At 48.8% G+C, this 14943-nt stretch overlaps 4 protein-coding genes across 4 annotated transcripts; 3 read left to right on the forward strand and 1 right to left on the reverse strand.

Moving 5' to 3' along the window:
• Positions 1-544: 544 nt before the first annotated feature.
• Positions 545-1627, forward strand: MRS44_017794 (uncharacterized protein; the record flags this gene model as incomplete). Its single annotated transcript, XM_046273219.2, has 3 exons — positions 545-728; positions 846-1354; positions 1421-1627. The coding sequence occupies 3 exons, from the start codon at positions 545-547 to the stop codon at positions 1625-1627; spliced, it is 900 nt and encodes a 299-aa protein (XP_046124505.2).
• A 493-nt stretch (positions 1628-2120) lies between these two features.
• On the forward strand, positions 2121-3028 carry MRS44_017795 (uncharacterized protein; the record flags this gene model as incomplete). Its single annotated transcript, XM_065615689.1, has 3 exons — positions 2121-2243; positions 2325-2564; positions 2726-3028. The coding sequence occupies 3 exons, from the start codon at positions 2121-2123 to the stop codon at positions 3026-3028; spliced, it is 666 nt and encodes a 221-aa protein (XP_065471761.1).
• A 4870-nt stretch (positions 3029-7898) lies between these two features.
• On the reverse strand, positions 7899-8781 carry MRS44_017796 (uncharacterized protein; the record flags this gene model as incomplete). Its single annotated transcript, XM_065615690.1, has 3 exons — positions 7899-8058; positions 8113-8158; positions 8274-8781. 3 exons carry the CDS (start codon positions 8779-8781, stop codon positions 7899-7901), a joined length of 714 nt encoding a protein of 237 aa, XP_065471762.1.
• A 658-nt stretch (positions 8782-9439) lies between these two features.
• On the forward strand, positions 9440-13809 carry MRS44_017797 (uncharacterized protein; the record flags this gene model as incomplete). Its single annotated transcript, XM_065615691.1, has 5 exons — positions 9440-9758; positions 9829-11045; positions 11218-11595; positions 11825-12020; positions 12086-13809. The coding sequence occupies 5 exons, from the start codon at positions 9440-9442 to the stop codon at positions 13807-13809; spliced, it is 3834 nt and encodes a 1277-aa protein (XP_065471763.1).
• Positions 13810-14943: the final 1134 nt, after the last annotated feature.

Here is a 14943-nt window from a genome sequence, read left to right on the forward strand (position 1 = left end):
CCTCCACCAGAATGCGGAAAAGAGGCGGGCGTGGGGCGCAAGGCAGACCGCACATGGGGAGGAAAGATGGCTTGAGAGATGGGCCATAGGCCGTCACCAGGCGTTGGATACGCCCTCAATCCTGCCGCGTCCCCGTGGCTCATTCCTCGTCGCTCACGTGCTGGCCTTTCCTGTGCCCAGCGTTGGGAATATTTAATCTACAGCCTCTTCCCTCTCACCTGCCGTCCGCACTCCATCTACCGCCGAGTCCATTACCAGCTCAGATCTTCATAGCACCGGCTTGCTTTTACGCTTTCAGCTTCTTATAGATCCCACCTCCTCTCCTTGAACAATTCGTCCCCTCACCACACCCCTCCAATTTTGGCCTATCAATCACGTCCATATACAGCTTACCAGCAGAAGACGGCAAACAGAGGCTCAACTCGTCGCATCAGTCGTACCTGGGCTGTCTAGAGCTTCGTCGTTGACAGCAGCGACGATATCGAATCCCGCGGCGCCTCTCCACTTCAGTTTCCGCTATCAACCAACTTCGACCTCTCTCACAATGTCCATATTCATGACACAAACCGCCTCCGCCTACAAGGCAGCAGCTTCTTCTTCTCTGAAACCGGACTCGCGTACCAGCAGCGCTTTTAGCGCTTCTGCCAGGCCCGACGAGGACTGGACCAAGATCTCTGACCTCGTCGAGCGTCGGCGGATACAGAATCGCATTGCTCAGCGCAACTACAGTATGGTACCCCGCTTGCTGATCCCAAGGACCTGACTTCCACCCGGCTTGACTCCCGATGGTATCTCTAACCCAAGTCTAATTATCAGTAAGAGCTAACGCCCATGGCCTGCCGCAGGGAAGAAGCTCAAGCAACGTCTCGAGGATCTCGAGCGCCGCGCTGGCTTTTCTGGTGATTTCGAGCCCAAAGAGAAGCCGCATAGGATCACAAAGTCAAGACGATCCACCTTCAAACCCTGGAAGCCACAGCCTTGTACCGCCGCTAAGCCTGTCGTCTCTCACGGCCAGTTCACCTACCCAATGGAGCCTGCTGACGGTCTTTTCCCCGGGCTCTATAGCCCTCGAGCCCATTCCGACAGCCCCACTCAGTTCGCTTCCTCGACTCATTCAGCTTCCGACAACGACCCCGCTCAGGCATACCCAATAATGGTCATCGGTGAAGCCTATCACAACGACACCCTCGCTCCAATCATCCCCATGATCTTTCCCTCGATCATTCACACTAGCGCCGCCATCGAGTGCGAGCCCTGCCAAGCTGGTGACGAGCTGGCCCTCTCCGCAACATATCATTATACGCCTCCCATGGGTTTCAATACCCCTTGCCCCTACGACCAGCCAAACTTTGACGTAAGCTACGCCTGCCAACCGGCCCTGCAGGGCAGCTTGAGACCAATTTTCTGATGGAGTTCGCAGATCAATGAATCCTCCGAGCGCTCCTCCAATTGCTCAGAGGCCGGTTACGAGTATCCTACCAAGCCTCTATCAATGCCAAACCGGCCAGGCCCGATTCATCCCCCAGAGACTGAAGACTATATCTATGATTTTGACCTGAATCCAATCATGATGACGACTATGACCAAGACATCATTTGCTCTCGACCATGAGCATGGCCAAATGTAATCAATGGGATACGGGGGACTGCTTTGAGCGAATAGATAAGCGGCGGCGGTGTTGAGCACATGTATCGAGCCATTGGAGGAATTAGGTGACGAAGGCGCGATAGAATGAATCTATAAATGACGCATCATCCGAGTTCTAAAGTGGTTACAATTAACTAGTTGACTGCAAAACTGTGAGCCAGTGAGTCAGCCAGAACATCCTAGCTTTTGGCCTTGCTCGGGCTGACTGATGAATGCTATCCGGCAGGGCATTGGTCCTAAGGCACTCTATGTGGAATCTGGTGCTCGTAAACAAGATGCAGGTGCAACTATCGAACCGCGACATTAATCTGCCTTGGTGAGGAGCCGAATAAAGCAACCGCAGTGGCTGGGTTTGTCGGGTACCAAACCTCTTTTCCGATATCAAATACTTCAGCTTGTGTTGCCGATATGCATGAAGAGGAAGCAGTACTAGCACAGAGAAAATCCATTGTCTAAGAAGTAACGGCAAAGAAATGGATTTTGTGCGTCATCCTCCGACGCCTCTGTGGGCCGAAGTTGACAGAGCTGGTCAAGGAAGGGCTAGCCCTGGCGAGGCGAGCCGTTGGCTTGCACAGTCCCGTCATTCATTTCGAAAAGTATGTTGTCGATGTAATTACCAGCAGAACTGATATGCAAAATGTGGCAAATTACGCGATGGACGACAAGACGCTGAACAGACCGGGGAGCTCATTGAGATTCTCAGAAGCGGATACCCGGCCACTGAAGAATTCAATAACACAGAGCTTCGGCTCGCATGGCGGCCATATAGTGGCTTCGCCGTTATCAGAATTTCGTCTATTCATTTAGCTGCTTCATCAGGAAGGAGTACACTTGCCGAGTTCCTTCTTAAGCAGGGCGTTCCGGTGGACTACACCTTGGAATCGGCTGTCCTCGCCTATCATATTGAGACTATCAAGGTGCTTTAGCCGCCTCACGTCCTAATGAAAGCCCCCTTCATCTAGTAGCATCCGTTAGTTCGATAGAATTGGTTGAGCTTTTTTCTAGCCCGGCCAGATGTTGATACCTACCTAGAGAATGGCAGCCATACTGTCTTTGCTTATGCTTTGACGGTGACAAGCACCAACTGGAGAAAAACGGTTGCTTCCCTGAAAGAAAGGGTTCAAGCCAACGCACACAGATCTTTGCAGATGGTTTCAAGAAAGCCATACCCGAACAGACCGATGGCCTTCACCGCTGGAAATTCGAAGCAATACTTGATCCAGTAGCTTCTGTTGCTGTGACAAAGATCATTCACGGAAAGAACCGCGACATTACTCGAACAGTGAATTCGGAGCTTCTGGCTGAGATGGCTGCCGTTATCGACGACTTGGAATGCCACGATAACGTTGGTTCTTTGCCAAGGGACGGCTTACCGGTCTAAGTTGTATCGCTCCTCAAAACTATCTCGAATTAGTGCTTGAGAAAGGTTTTTAAGTCGGAAATCGGGTATTCTGGGTAGATAGCCTAAATCATCGGCAGATCTCGGTCGACTATCGCCAATCCAAGTGTCGAAGTGACTACAAGATCTCCCACTTTGTATTATATGCTTACTCCAAGTACTGACTTGATTCTCACTTTAAGAAGTCATGTACATTCTTTTATTTCACACCTATTTCTAAGCCCTTGTACAAAATTCTCTTGTTTTCGACGAGAACTGCTCCTGCTTCGATGAGGCTAGCGGTTTACAAAACACACCCAATGTGTTTTATCTCCATGTTTTAAGTGTCCAAAACTCAGACGGATTCCCCCTTTTGTGAACTGGAGGGGTATGCCATTTCTAACCTGGCGCTCCGTCTCAACCCACTCTTGAAAGTGTCCGTAGAAGCCGAGTATACTGACCCGTACACCAAACTCGAAGACAAAACTAATTGCTTCACAACCATCTTCTTCATCATCGATTGTTGTAGTAGAACTTGAATGCTGGCTTCCTACATAGAAGCGTCGAAAACCAATGGGAATCGATAGAGGAGGAGCCGTGGTCTGTTTGTCTATACCATTTCTTCACAGTAGACCGAAGGCTTTTGGCCAATTTCTCTTTGTCCCGCCGGGTTTTGCCGAATACGCATCGGACGCCCACGATGTCAGCTGTTAAACCTTTAAGATCCTCTAAGTCACCATTGCCGTTAGGTGTTATTATTTCCTCTAACAAATTGCTTTGATGTATGGAACTTGAAATCAACGGAGTCGCCTGGCGTTCGTGGGAGAGAGAAGGGTTGACGAGGATGGGTTTATTCATGGTTACTGATCTTGGTTTAATAGATGATTTTCTCCATAGAGTAGAGAAAGAGTAGCTTACTTATACGTCGGTTCCATTATAGAGAAACAAAGAGACTCAGACTAAGAGCAATGTCCCCTAATGTAACAAGCTCTCGGTTGGTAACACGTCTGATTAAAGACGTCACCAGTAGTAGTTAGACATAACTGCTGTCTTACAGTATATTGATGAAGAAAAAAAATATCTTAATCATCCGTTTGTTGAGGGATCGAACAAACGGCTCGAGCCCCATGGGGTGGCACGCCTGGATATGTCCGGATACGGACGCACTTTGGAGGCCCTCTGGCGAAAAATGCAATGGCTTAAGCGCCGTTCGTTGAACGCCGCTTTTGGCTGCCAGCATGGGGAAGCCGCCTAGAAGGGTAACCGCTACGTGCAGGCGCCTTATCAACAAGTCAACGACGACCTTGTGAATAGGGTCATTGAAAACACATACAAATCAAAACGTCACTAAAAAATACCAGGGGGGTAGAGGAGTATCCAGCTCAGCACTGTTCTCAAATCAAACAAATCAAATTCGGGGTCATATATGGGGATATTTGATAGCTCTTGACGCTGGATTTGTTGTTTGAAATATTTAATCAAATATTTCAAATATTTCAAATCTCAGCATCTGCATTCTCCCTACCGCTATTTCCAATCTCCCACTGGAGCTCATCTACCCCGCTTGGTGTAGTACTCATTGAGTTTCTGCCAGGCGGTGATGTATGAGAGTCTCAGATAGCGCCGATGACACTTTCCGATGTCGTCAATTCCCCATAATCCTGATGGCTTGTCCGATCCTGTTGAGATCCATGGTTTAACGGATCAATGGCTATTCCGATTCATTGGCGGCTGGGATGAAGATGTCTTGTCAATAGCTTCCGCTAGTTAGCGCTAGTTTTTTCCCTTCCATCAACACAACACAATATGCTCATTTCAACAGATCCATCACATTGTGCCAAGCCACGACTTGAATTTCAGCGGCGAGGAAGGCAAACGAGGACGAATGAAGGGAGGGGGTTTAGTAAGGTGGTGTGGAGGCTGGTGCAAATCAATTAAGGTGATTGGTCATTAGAACACGCAATGCGCCACTCCTTTAGGTTGCAGACGCGTGAATAGAATGCATAGCTTGGTGGGCGCGAGCCTTGCTGCATCTAGGACAGGAGCTACAATATTTCGCACCGTTGTTGTCTTTCAATTGGCTGGTAAAGGCTGACAAGTGCCAGTACTTGGGGACTTGGATGCTCGAGCCGGTGATACCGGGGAAAAAAAAAAGGAGGTAACGCGATCCCAGATGTCGCTTAAATTGTCCAATATCCGCCCATTTCGCGTCCAAATCGTGATATAATTCTAAATAGCCATCCGTCTCGAGTATAAAAGGATTCAAAGAGTCGCCATCGGCGAGTAATGGGATCTATACATCCTTGTAAATTTACCATTATTCGATATGTCAACACAGGTGCATGAATCCTCAGAACCATCCGAACCATGCTGGCATGGTGTCACAGACCGACTGTGTACCCTGCAAGAGCTGTCCAACTCTCTCAGCAATGATTTGTAAAATGCTCGATCGGCAAATGATTATTTGTTGGATTCATGCTCTCAAAATAGAGCCGCAGCACGTCTCGTATCAGAATCAGTGCTGTATGAGCGAAGAGACATGATCGCAAAAACCATGGCATTTGCCGAGAATCTGGCTTTTCTTTTATTTTGCCTTCGACAAGAGGTGTATGATATGGAACTAGAGGGAGAAAGCGAAGATCAGATCACCAAGAAGCTTCGCAATCAAATTGAGGAAATATCGGACACGATGATCCAACTCAGCAAAAGTATCAAATCACTGAATCTCAGATCCAATGCCATGCTCGAAAAGCTACTAACCGGATGGTGGCACAACCGGATTAGATCATTTCTTAGGCATCGAACTGATAGATGCCGGAAGCAGACGGATGCAAGCATTACAGCATTAGCGATCGAAGGCAGAGTGAGGCGATTAGCGCCGGAATGGTGCACCATGTGGCTGATTTTTATGTCTCATGGAGATTTTGGACTACTGTACAATAGATCCAGAAGTCAAGCACTTCACGCAGTTTTTAGTACCCCGATGATAGCTTCATTGTTGAAAAGTCTCCTTTCCCAAACAGCCTGAAACAAATAATCCCTCTGGCCCAACCACTTATGCCATCAAGGTCTAGCAATTCTAGTATTGTTTTCTATCCTATATCAAGCCGTTATCACGTGTATTTACCATGCCGCCTTTGTCATAGTGCTCGCTGACTTCTTTTGTGCCCGCCTCCACTTCCTCTCTCTTGCTCTTCATCGCTGTCTCCACCGTCGTATCCATCTTCGTACTCCTGTCCAAAGGTTTGATCTGTATAATCAAAGCTGACAGCTTGCTGTTCTTTACCAGATGGAATCTGACCAGAGTGGCTCCAGCTCTTCAGGTGGGGGAAAGATAATCGTCGTCCAATCATCGATCTCGCCACTGAAGATGGTAGTCGCGATAACCGAAACCAGAAACAGACGCAGCGTCTGAGTTCGATTCTGTACAAGCGCTCGGAGGCTGGTCGTAATCTGCCACTACGTCATCTCCGCACGCAAACATCGGTACGCTTTGCTGTCTCTTCACGACGACTAAAAAGACGGTCCCAAGCCGCTATGGCCGAATTGAGCTTTCATCCAATACCCGCTCTTGCGTACCGCGATCAGGAAAAGCTGCGCATTTTATCTTCATATGGCGAATTTCGCTGTGGCTGTGGAGTCATCTGAGCTGCTAGGTAGCGAAAGGCGGAAACGAGAAAACAAGGCCCTGAGCGATTAGATCGTCGGCTCTCTAGGAAGCACCGTCATCGGGGCCAACCTCAGATCCACCTGGTGAGTCCGTCCAGTAAGTCTTTCGAACGGCCATGCGGGGATGTTTTTTGGCAGCCTCGTTCATATCGAGCTGGCTTGGGTGATCGATGATCTGGATGTTTTATTTCTTCCTGCTGCGAACATGAATGGCGACGAGGAGGCGGAAGATATATCATGGATAGCAAGGAGACCCGAAGAAACGGCGGCGGAAGAGTGAGGGTGGAAATAGGTGCGCCTGGATAGGAATATCCTTCAACCGGTGTCCATCCAACTCCATTTGACCTGCATTTGGGCAACTCCACTGGAGACAGCGGTTGTCCAGGTCGATTCAACGCAACTGAGGCATTCAGTTAATTTAATTGGGTGATCAGGTACCTTGGGCGTCGGTCTTCTTTATTTTTATCGTTATCCCACGTCTTGACATACTTCACAGTCCCCAATCGTCTAAAGCCCAGTCACTTGGTTAGCCATTTTGCGGCGTCTCATGGAATATATTTTCGGCGCCTTTCACTAAAGAGACTATTTCGTAACAGCGATGACTACCGCCTGAGCTGTAGGAGCAGTACTGAATCTGGTGGCTTGTGGCTTGTGATCAATATTGGGACCCGCCTCAAAATAGCATCTACACTACCTACTGACCATTCCAAAACAGAGCAACTCATGCCGCGAATCTATCGTTTTGGGCTGCGGAGACAGCTGGATCACCTCGCCTGTGTGACACCACCGTAGCTCCTTGATTCGCGACACAAATCCCTTTAGAGTGGCATTTTGGCAGCTCAAACCCCGTCATTGTTGGGCCGTGGGTCCTCACTGCCTTGCCCAGGGAAAGGGAATTTTCACGCAAACCATTTGACGTGCGAGTCATTCTTTACGCGAACTCCGATTGGATACCGTTGGTAGTATTCTTGGGACGAAGGATTACCGATATGTGCCAGACCTCCAGGAAGCCTATACTTTTCTGGTAAACTATACTTTTCTGGTAAAAGTGGCGGCGATTTGTCCGTGGAACGAATTTATAAAAAAAACAAGTGCTAGCCTTCTACAGGGGCTGCCTTGGTCTTTCCCTGCTTTTGCCCATCTTCACATACATGCGCAAGGGAGGAATTCGTTCGCTGCCTTCCAACCCTTACGCCTCCCTTCCTCACATCCCTTCCTGGACGTACTCGTCATTCGCAGGTGCGGGTGGCTTCAAAGAATGGTCATTTTTGTTGATCGCTTCTAGGTCAGCCAGCCCTAGCCAGAGCAACACGCACATCAGAGTCCTTCCCCATATCGACATGGAGATTTCGGAGGTCCATGGACTATCGACGGGATTAGGTTGTTACATCGATAGAGGGGCATTAATTGTGACAGACCTGGCTAGACGATCGGCAACGTATCGGTTGAGGACCATGACAGCCCCTACCATACCGATGTAAACAGGAACACCCAGCGGGCAGGCCAGAATCATGAATGGCTATAATAGCACCCAGGAAAACAGCGTGCGCGTAGATCGTGGCGTTCGAGTGAATCTTACTCATACCAAACTTCTTGGCCAAGAATATGATCATTCGAGTGTAGAGGAAGGCGTGGAGAAGCTTGACTGATGCCCGATGTATAGAGGGGCTTTGATAGACAAGTGCAGTCAATCCGACGAAGGGCCTCATCAGTGCGGGAGCCTGGTAAGACGGTCGTGTCGTTATGTCGCCCCGCACCAAGGTCTTTGAGAGGCGTAGAGTTGTGAATGCCTGGGCGAAGCACGCGACCGTGTCGAGGACTTCTGGAACCACATCCCCGTCAACAGCTCGGGTGTAATATCGTATAAGCTCGAATGAACCGGCTAGGATGTGTAGTACCAGTGACGAAGAGCTTTGCTTGCGAAATTTGGCATGGTAGACTGGCAGGCTGCGCCGGGTATGGTACGCAAAGATCAAGAGGTACACCGAGCATATCAAAAGATATTGTGTCTTCTTGTCAGACGCCAGCAACTCCCAGTAACCTTCCAATGAGTGCCGGGCACGGCCCATAACACTGGCGGCTGTCATAATTGTGCGAGTTACCAGTTCCCACGAGGATATCATCTATTAATTGCCAGGTGAAAAAACTGGGCCTAAAACTGATTGAAAGACCAAGGCAGAGGGTGACAAAGGCAGTGGCGGCAGCGGGGAGGAAAGAATGGTAGGAACAACATCTCAAGGGGAGGAGGGACACTCGTTTATTGGGGCGAACGGATTGGGTGGTCGCAAATCCCAATCCAAGCAGAGAAGCCGAGAACTACTGTTTGAACATGTAGGGGGGAGCCGTTTCAGTCCGTCGTCTGAAAGGAGGATACACCGGCCGCCGAAGTCCAATTTGCACCACCCCACAACAAGATGTTGGAAGAACTGAGAGTTCCCCCTAAGCTTCAGGATCAAGATTAAAGTTTGAAGTCCTACGATTAAGGTTCAAAGTCCTAGATGGGATCATTCAAAGATATAAGGCCCCAAAGGGCCTCTCATTGAGATCATGAAAACTTAACCAAGAATAATCACAATCACGACAACAAGAACTACCTTTTGTCAAGTGCACTCAGCATCCCTGCGCGACACAACAACAGGTTATGAGCCCGGCTGGCGAACACCGGGTTTCTCTTCTGAATCAAAGAACCGAATTTTAACCTTCTTCCTCACCAAGATGCCTTCACGGCAAGTTCCACGGTTTACCATGCGAACACGTCATAACACGATAAGAGTATCGCCTGAATCTGAATCATCGCACTCTAGTGTTTCAGATCAACAGCATGCTCTACCTTCAAGTTATGATAGCACCACGGCTAGTTCCGACAAAAATACTCTTTTTCTCCCTCAAGAGCTCAAACTTGGAGGCCCTTCCAACTGGGAGCAATACTCGCCGGCTCAAAAGGCCATTCTTCGGATCAATGGCCTTGAAGATGCTGTCTTCGGCGATTATCCTTCGGAAGAACAACGGACCATGGATCAGAAGATCAGAGCAGCAAAAGCTGCCGTCTCCATCAGAGGCAACTGTACCGGAGAGGCTCTCAGCCAACTGGTTGGGATCGAAGACCCCCCAGGAGATGTTCAACATTCTCCAAGCCTACTGCGTCGGCACTGGTCCAGTCCTTCTACAAACAACATTGTATCAGTTCATCCGGATCAAGACCAACTCATACGAGACAATCCCGCAATTTAATGTTGACTTTGAGCGTCTTGTCAAACTTCTACTCGAACAGAAGGAGCCAATTTCAGATACTCTCAAAAAGGTGGTTTATCTAGCTGCCTGTGAGAACGAGTACCCCGATTGGACCGCTAGGCAACGGGCTCTTCTTCGGTCCGAGCATCCACCTACGATTCGATCAATGCAGCAAGATCTCATCGACGAAAACCGATCATCGGACGAGGAAGACAGACCTGGATCAGCCTCTGCATACTGGGTCCACGGAAAGAAGACTGGCAAGAAGGGCTCCAATGCAAGGAATCGCAAGGCTAGCAATCGTCACAAAGACAACTCCAAGAATTCCAAACCCAATACAACTCGCCAAGAAGCCAGTCACCGGATCAACAAGCACAAGGATCATATCTGCACAAACTGCAGAAAGAAGGGCCACCACGAAAATGATTGCTGGTTCTCCCACAAGGACAAACGACCTGACTGGGCCGTCCGACTCGCCAAGGAATTTATGGAATACGACAATCAACACGATGACGTCAAGAATCTTCATCTTAAGGAGTCGAACCACATGACGGTCGAAAGGTCATTCATGATCCTAGAAGACGAAGTCTCGAATGAAACCATGGAGACGTGCAGAGCCTCACTGGACAACGTCAATGCACATATGAAATGGCTCTTCGACACTGGTTCTTCAGTTCACATTTGCAACAACCGGAGTCTCTTCAGCGAACTCCACTCTGCAGCACGAACAGTCCTCATCACCGGTGGCGGGAAGGTTTTCCCATCTGGCAGAGGAACAGTCGAGGTTACCTTTGTCAACAAGTGGCAAGAAGAAGTCACCATTAACCTCAAAGACACTCTATTCATCCCTGAGTTTCCAGTCAACGTCATGTCTGGACTCAGGCTCTACAAGAATGGTGGTTGGATAGACGGCAACGATCTCTATGATCCCACGGGAGACCTCGTTGCCCACCTATACATTGGGGGCGACGGTCTCTACGTGAACTCTAGAGAGACTGTTTTGTCAGAACATGCCGTCCACCGACACCAGCCAGAACCTCAGAATTACACTATCTCGTCAACGCAGTGCCTGAATACCAACCTTTGGCATCGAAGGCTCGGCCATATCAATCCATATCAGGTATCTCAGACGGCAAAGATCACCAAAGGAATGTTTTGCGATAAGCGCCACAATCACAAACCCTTCAACTACTGTCTCGCCTGCGACGTCTCGAAGGCCCTAAGATGGTCTCCCCCGAAACAAGCGAAGAAGGGCCAAGAAGGCCGGATTCCTCCATGTTGACACCTTCAAGGTCAATCCTCTAGGGATCAACGGCCAGCAATGGGGAATGATTGTCACAGATGATAGACACCGAATGAGATGGGCCTATGCGTTTGCAAGAAAGGGCATGGCTTCAGAACTTCTAAACCAGCTCATCTCAACGCTCCAGACTCACTATGGGATCCGAGTTTATGCAATCCAGATGGATGGCGGCTCCGAGCTCTATGGCGCGTCTGTCAAGCGTCTCGAGTCTTCACACGGAGTAAGGATCATCAAGACAACGCCACATACTCCCGAATTCAACGGTGTTGCTGAACGATCAAATCGCATCATCTTTGACAAAGTCAGAACAACCATCGAATCAGAACAAGTCCCAATGGAACTATGGCCATTAGTCCTAGAAGACATGGTGCGCAAGACAAATATAACAGCCACCAGGGCAGTCGACGAACTTACTCCTCTTGAGAGCTTTCTCAATGAGGTTTTCCCCGGAGCAGGACAATAAGCCCAATCTCTCCGGAGAACGAATCTGTGGCTCACAAGTCACGGTTCACATACCACAAGAACGAAGATTAAGATCATTCAAGTTTGGTCCAAGAGGAGAAACTGGAATCTACCTATGCATGGAAGGTTCACAGATATACACCTGCTGGGTGCCCTCTCGCAGAAAGGGACATCAATTGGTCCGCTCTGCACAAGTCACATTCTATGAGAAGGTCGGAGAAACAGAACATCTGACCGAAACTGAGCATGATGTTGAGCCGACAATCCGCACGAACGGAGCTCCCATTTCAGGTCGGCCACAGTCTGTCCTGGAGCAAATCAAGACTCCAAGTTTATATCAATCTGAAGTGAATAATCTTCAGCATGCTGGGGTGCATAATCCTCAACATGAACAGACGACAACATCAAAGACATCAGTTCAGCTGCCCGATCCCCCCGAAAAGAGGTGATCACTGAGCCCAAAACAATGACTGAAGCGCTTCAAGGTCCACAAAGGGAGCATTGGCTCAGAGCAATACACAGTGAGCTGCGCAGTCTCCTCACGAAAAGAGCCTGGCGCATATTGGACCGAAACCAAGCTCACCATAGGCCACTCACAGTCAAGTGGGTGTTCAAGGTCAAGAAGAATGAGGATGGTGGCCTAGACAAGTTCAAGGCACGGCTGGTAGTCAGAGGCTTTGAACAACAGCCTGGATTCGACTATAACCAGACCTTTGCTTCTGTTGCTAGAGTAGCAACATGGAGAATCCTCCTCACCGTTGCTGCCTGTCTCGACTGGGAGATCGAACAAATGGACGTGTCCACGGCTTTCCTGGAAGGGGACCTCGACGAGGAAGTCTTCATCGAGATGCCGGAAGGACTACTTGAATATTTCGATCAACACCCAGAAGACCGCCCACCAGGTTTCTCAACAGAGAGAATCTGCAAGCTAACCAAATCGCTTTATGGGCTCAAGCAGGCTCCTCGGCAATGGCAAAAGAAATTGAAGAAGGCCTTAGAATCCCTTGGCTTCAGACAAATGATGTCTGACACGGCCGTATACTACAATCCTAAAACAGGAGTAGTTATCATTACATACGTGGATGACTTTCTTCTTATGGGCAGCAATAAGGAAGCAATCCAAGGGTACAAAGCCCGCCTGGGAGAGATCTTCACAATGACTGATCTCGGTCCTGTCAAATACTTCCTCGGCGTAAGAATCACCCGCGACAGGAACTCTCGACTAATTTACCTCTCCCAGGATGCCTACTTTACAAGAATCCTCGAGAAATTTGGCCTTGAGGCATGCCGACCTGCCAACACTCCCATGGAGCGAAATGTGCTCTCCACACTGCTACCACGAGACGACACGGATTCTGCCTCCCCGAGCGAACGGGAGAATTACGATTCAAGGACTGGTTCTCTCATGTACGGAATGACACAGACCAGACCTGATCTAGCCTTTCTTCTTTCAGTCCTTTCAAGATACATGGCAAACCCTTCACCTGTTCATTCAAGGCTTGCCAAGAGAGGACTTCGCTATCTGCAGAAGACAAGAAAGCACGGTCTGGTGCTTGGGGGCGTCAAGAAAGACAAGGACACTGCTTGGAACGTTGTTGCCTGGGCTGATTCGGACTGGAAGAGGGACAAGTCGACCGGAAGGTCGACCTTCGGCTGGCTAGTTCAACTCGAAGAATCTACAGTCTCCTGGAGAGCCAAGAGACACGAGACTGTGGCTCTCTCGACTACTGAAGCCGAGTACACTGCTCTTTCTCAATGCGCCAGAGAATTAGCCTGGATCAGAAACCTCTTCTCCGAATTACAACTCCCTCTCAACATACCAATTCTTCTGAACGGCGACAATCAGGGTTCTCTGAAACTTTGCAGAAACCCCGAGCTTCACCAACGAACGAAGCACATTCCATTGGTCGAACACCATATCCGAGAAGAAGTTGAAGCCGGTAACATCGACGTACAATACGTCAGCACTCATGAACAAATAGCGGACGGTCTTACCAAGCCGTTGGATTCGGTCAGTCACGGCCACTTCCTTGAAGCAATCCGAGTTAGTCCATGCCCGATTGAAGAAGGCGGTCGTCTCCTTTGGAGTACTGAAGTCCACGATGACTCTGTGCCCTGAAGCCAAGGTGGATGGGGGCGTGTTGGAAGAACTGAGAGTTCCCCCTAAGCTTCAGGATCAAGATTAAAGTTTGAAGTCCTACGATTAAGGTTCAAAGTCCTAGATGGGATCATTCAAAGATATAAGGCCCCAAAGGGCCTCTCATTGAGATCATGAAAACTTAACCAAGAATAATCACAATCACGACAACAAGAACTACCTTTTGTCAAGTGCACTCAGCATCCCTGCGCGACACAACAACACAAGATACCTACCTAATCAATTTCGCCTCATTGTCAAGTGTCCTTAAATGGCTGGCAATTTCATTATAAATATATCTGCTCGGACTTGTCCCCCAACATTCGCTTCCTCTCCTCAGAGTGTATCCGAGGATCAATGTGACTTCATCCTGATTTCGAATTGAAGGCTTGTCAAATGACGTCTCACAAGTTCGACCAGTTGATTGAGGAAGCATGATGATCAACAACAAGCGAAGTCTTACCTTGATTCCCTTGTAGTCAAGGGTAGGAGCGACAGAAGCAGTTGGGCCCCACAGGCCGACCAACGGGTGCACATTTCTTACTCAGTTCATCCTGATCACCAAGGCTAGACAACGAGCCCAACTCACTCGCTGACGAGACGAATAGGTGTTTGTTCTTACCTCTTGGAGCGGTTGGGGAGGATACTGGGATAATGATTTGCTTTACCATTGAAGAAGCATGTATATTGCATTCTTTCGCTTTCATAAGCCAAGGCTTCGGATCAAGCGATACGAGTTTGGAAAATCCTTATTTCAACTTAGGAGGGGCCTAATTCCATTGGTCTTTTGACTTACCAGATGCCCTTTGAAGTCCTTTTATTTCACTTTACTTCTCCCCTCTCCTTGTTGGAAGGAAACTATCCTCTCAGTCCTCCTCTACGGGGTCGCAGCTTTCATTACCACCGTTTGCGAATGCAAAAGGAGGCAATTTTACCAAGAGAACACTACTATCTCTCCCTACATGGTCCAATGCCATAATGCGGAAAAAATAGACAAGTTGGAAGGCAACTCAGAGTCCATGATCTCGCCACGCACGTAAAGAAGACAAATCTGCAAGGTGTTTTTACCAAGGTCCGACAATTAAAATGGAAAACCAAGAAAGTAAGTAGAAACAC

Source organism: Fusarium solani, assembly GCF_023522795.1.
Source record: "Fusarium solani strain SB1 chromosome Unknown bctg00000014, whole genome shotgun sequence".
Taxonomy (NCBI): domain Eukaryota; kingdom Fungi; phylum Ascomycota; class Sordariomycetes; order Hypocreales; family Nectriaceae; genus Fusarium; species Fusarium solani.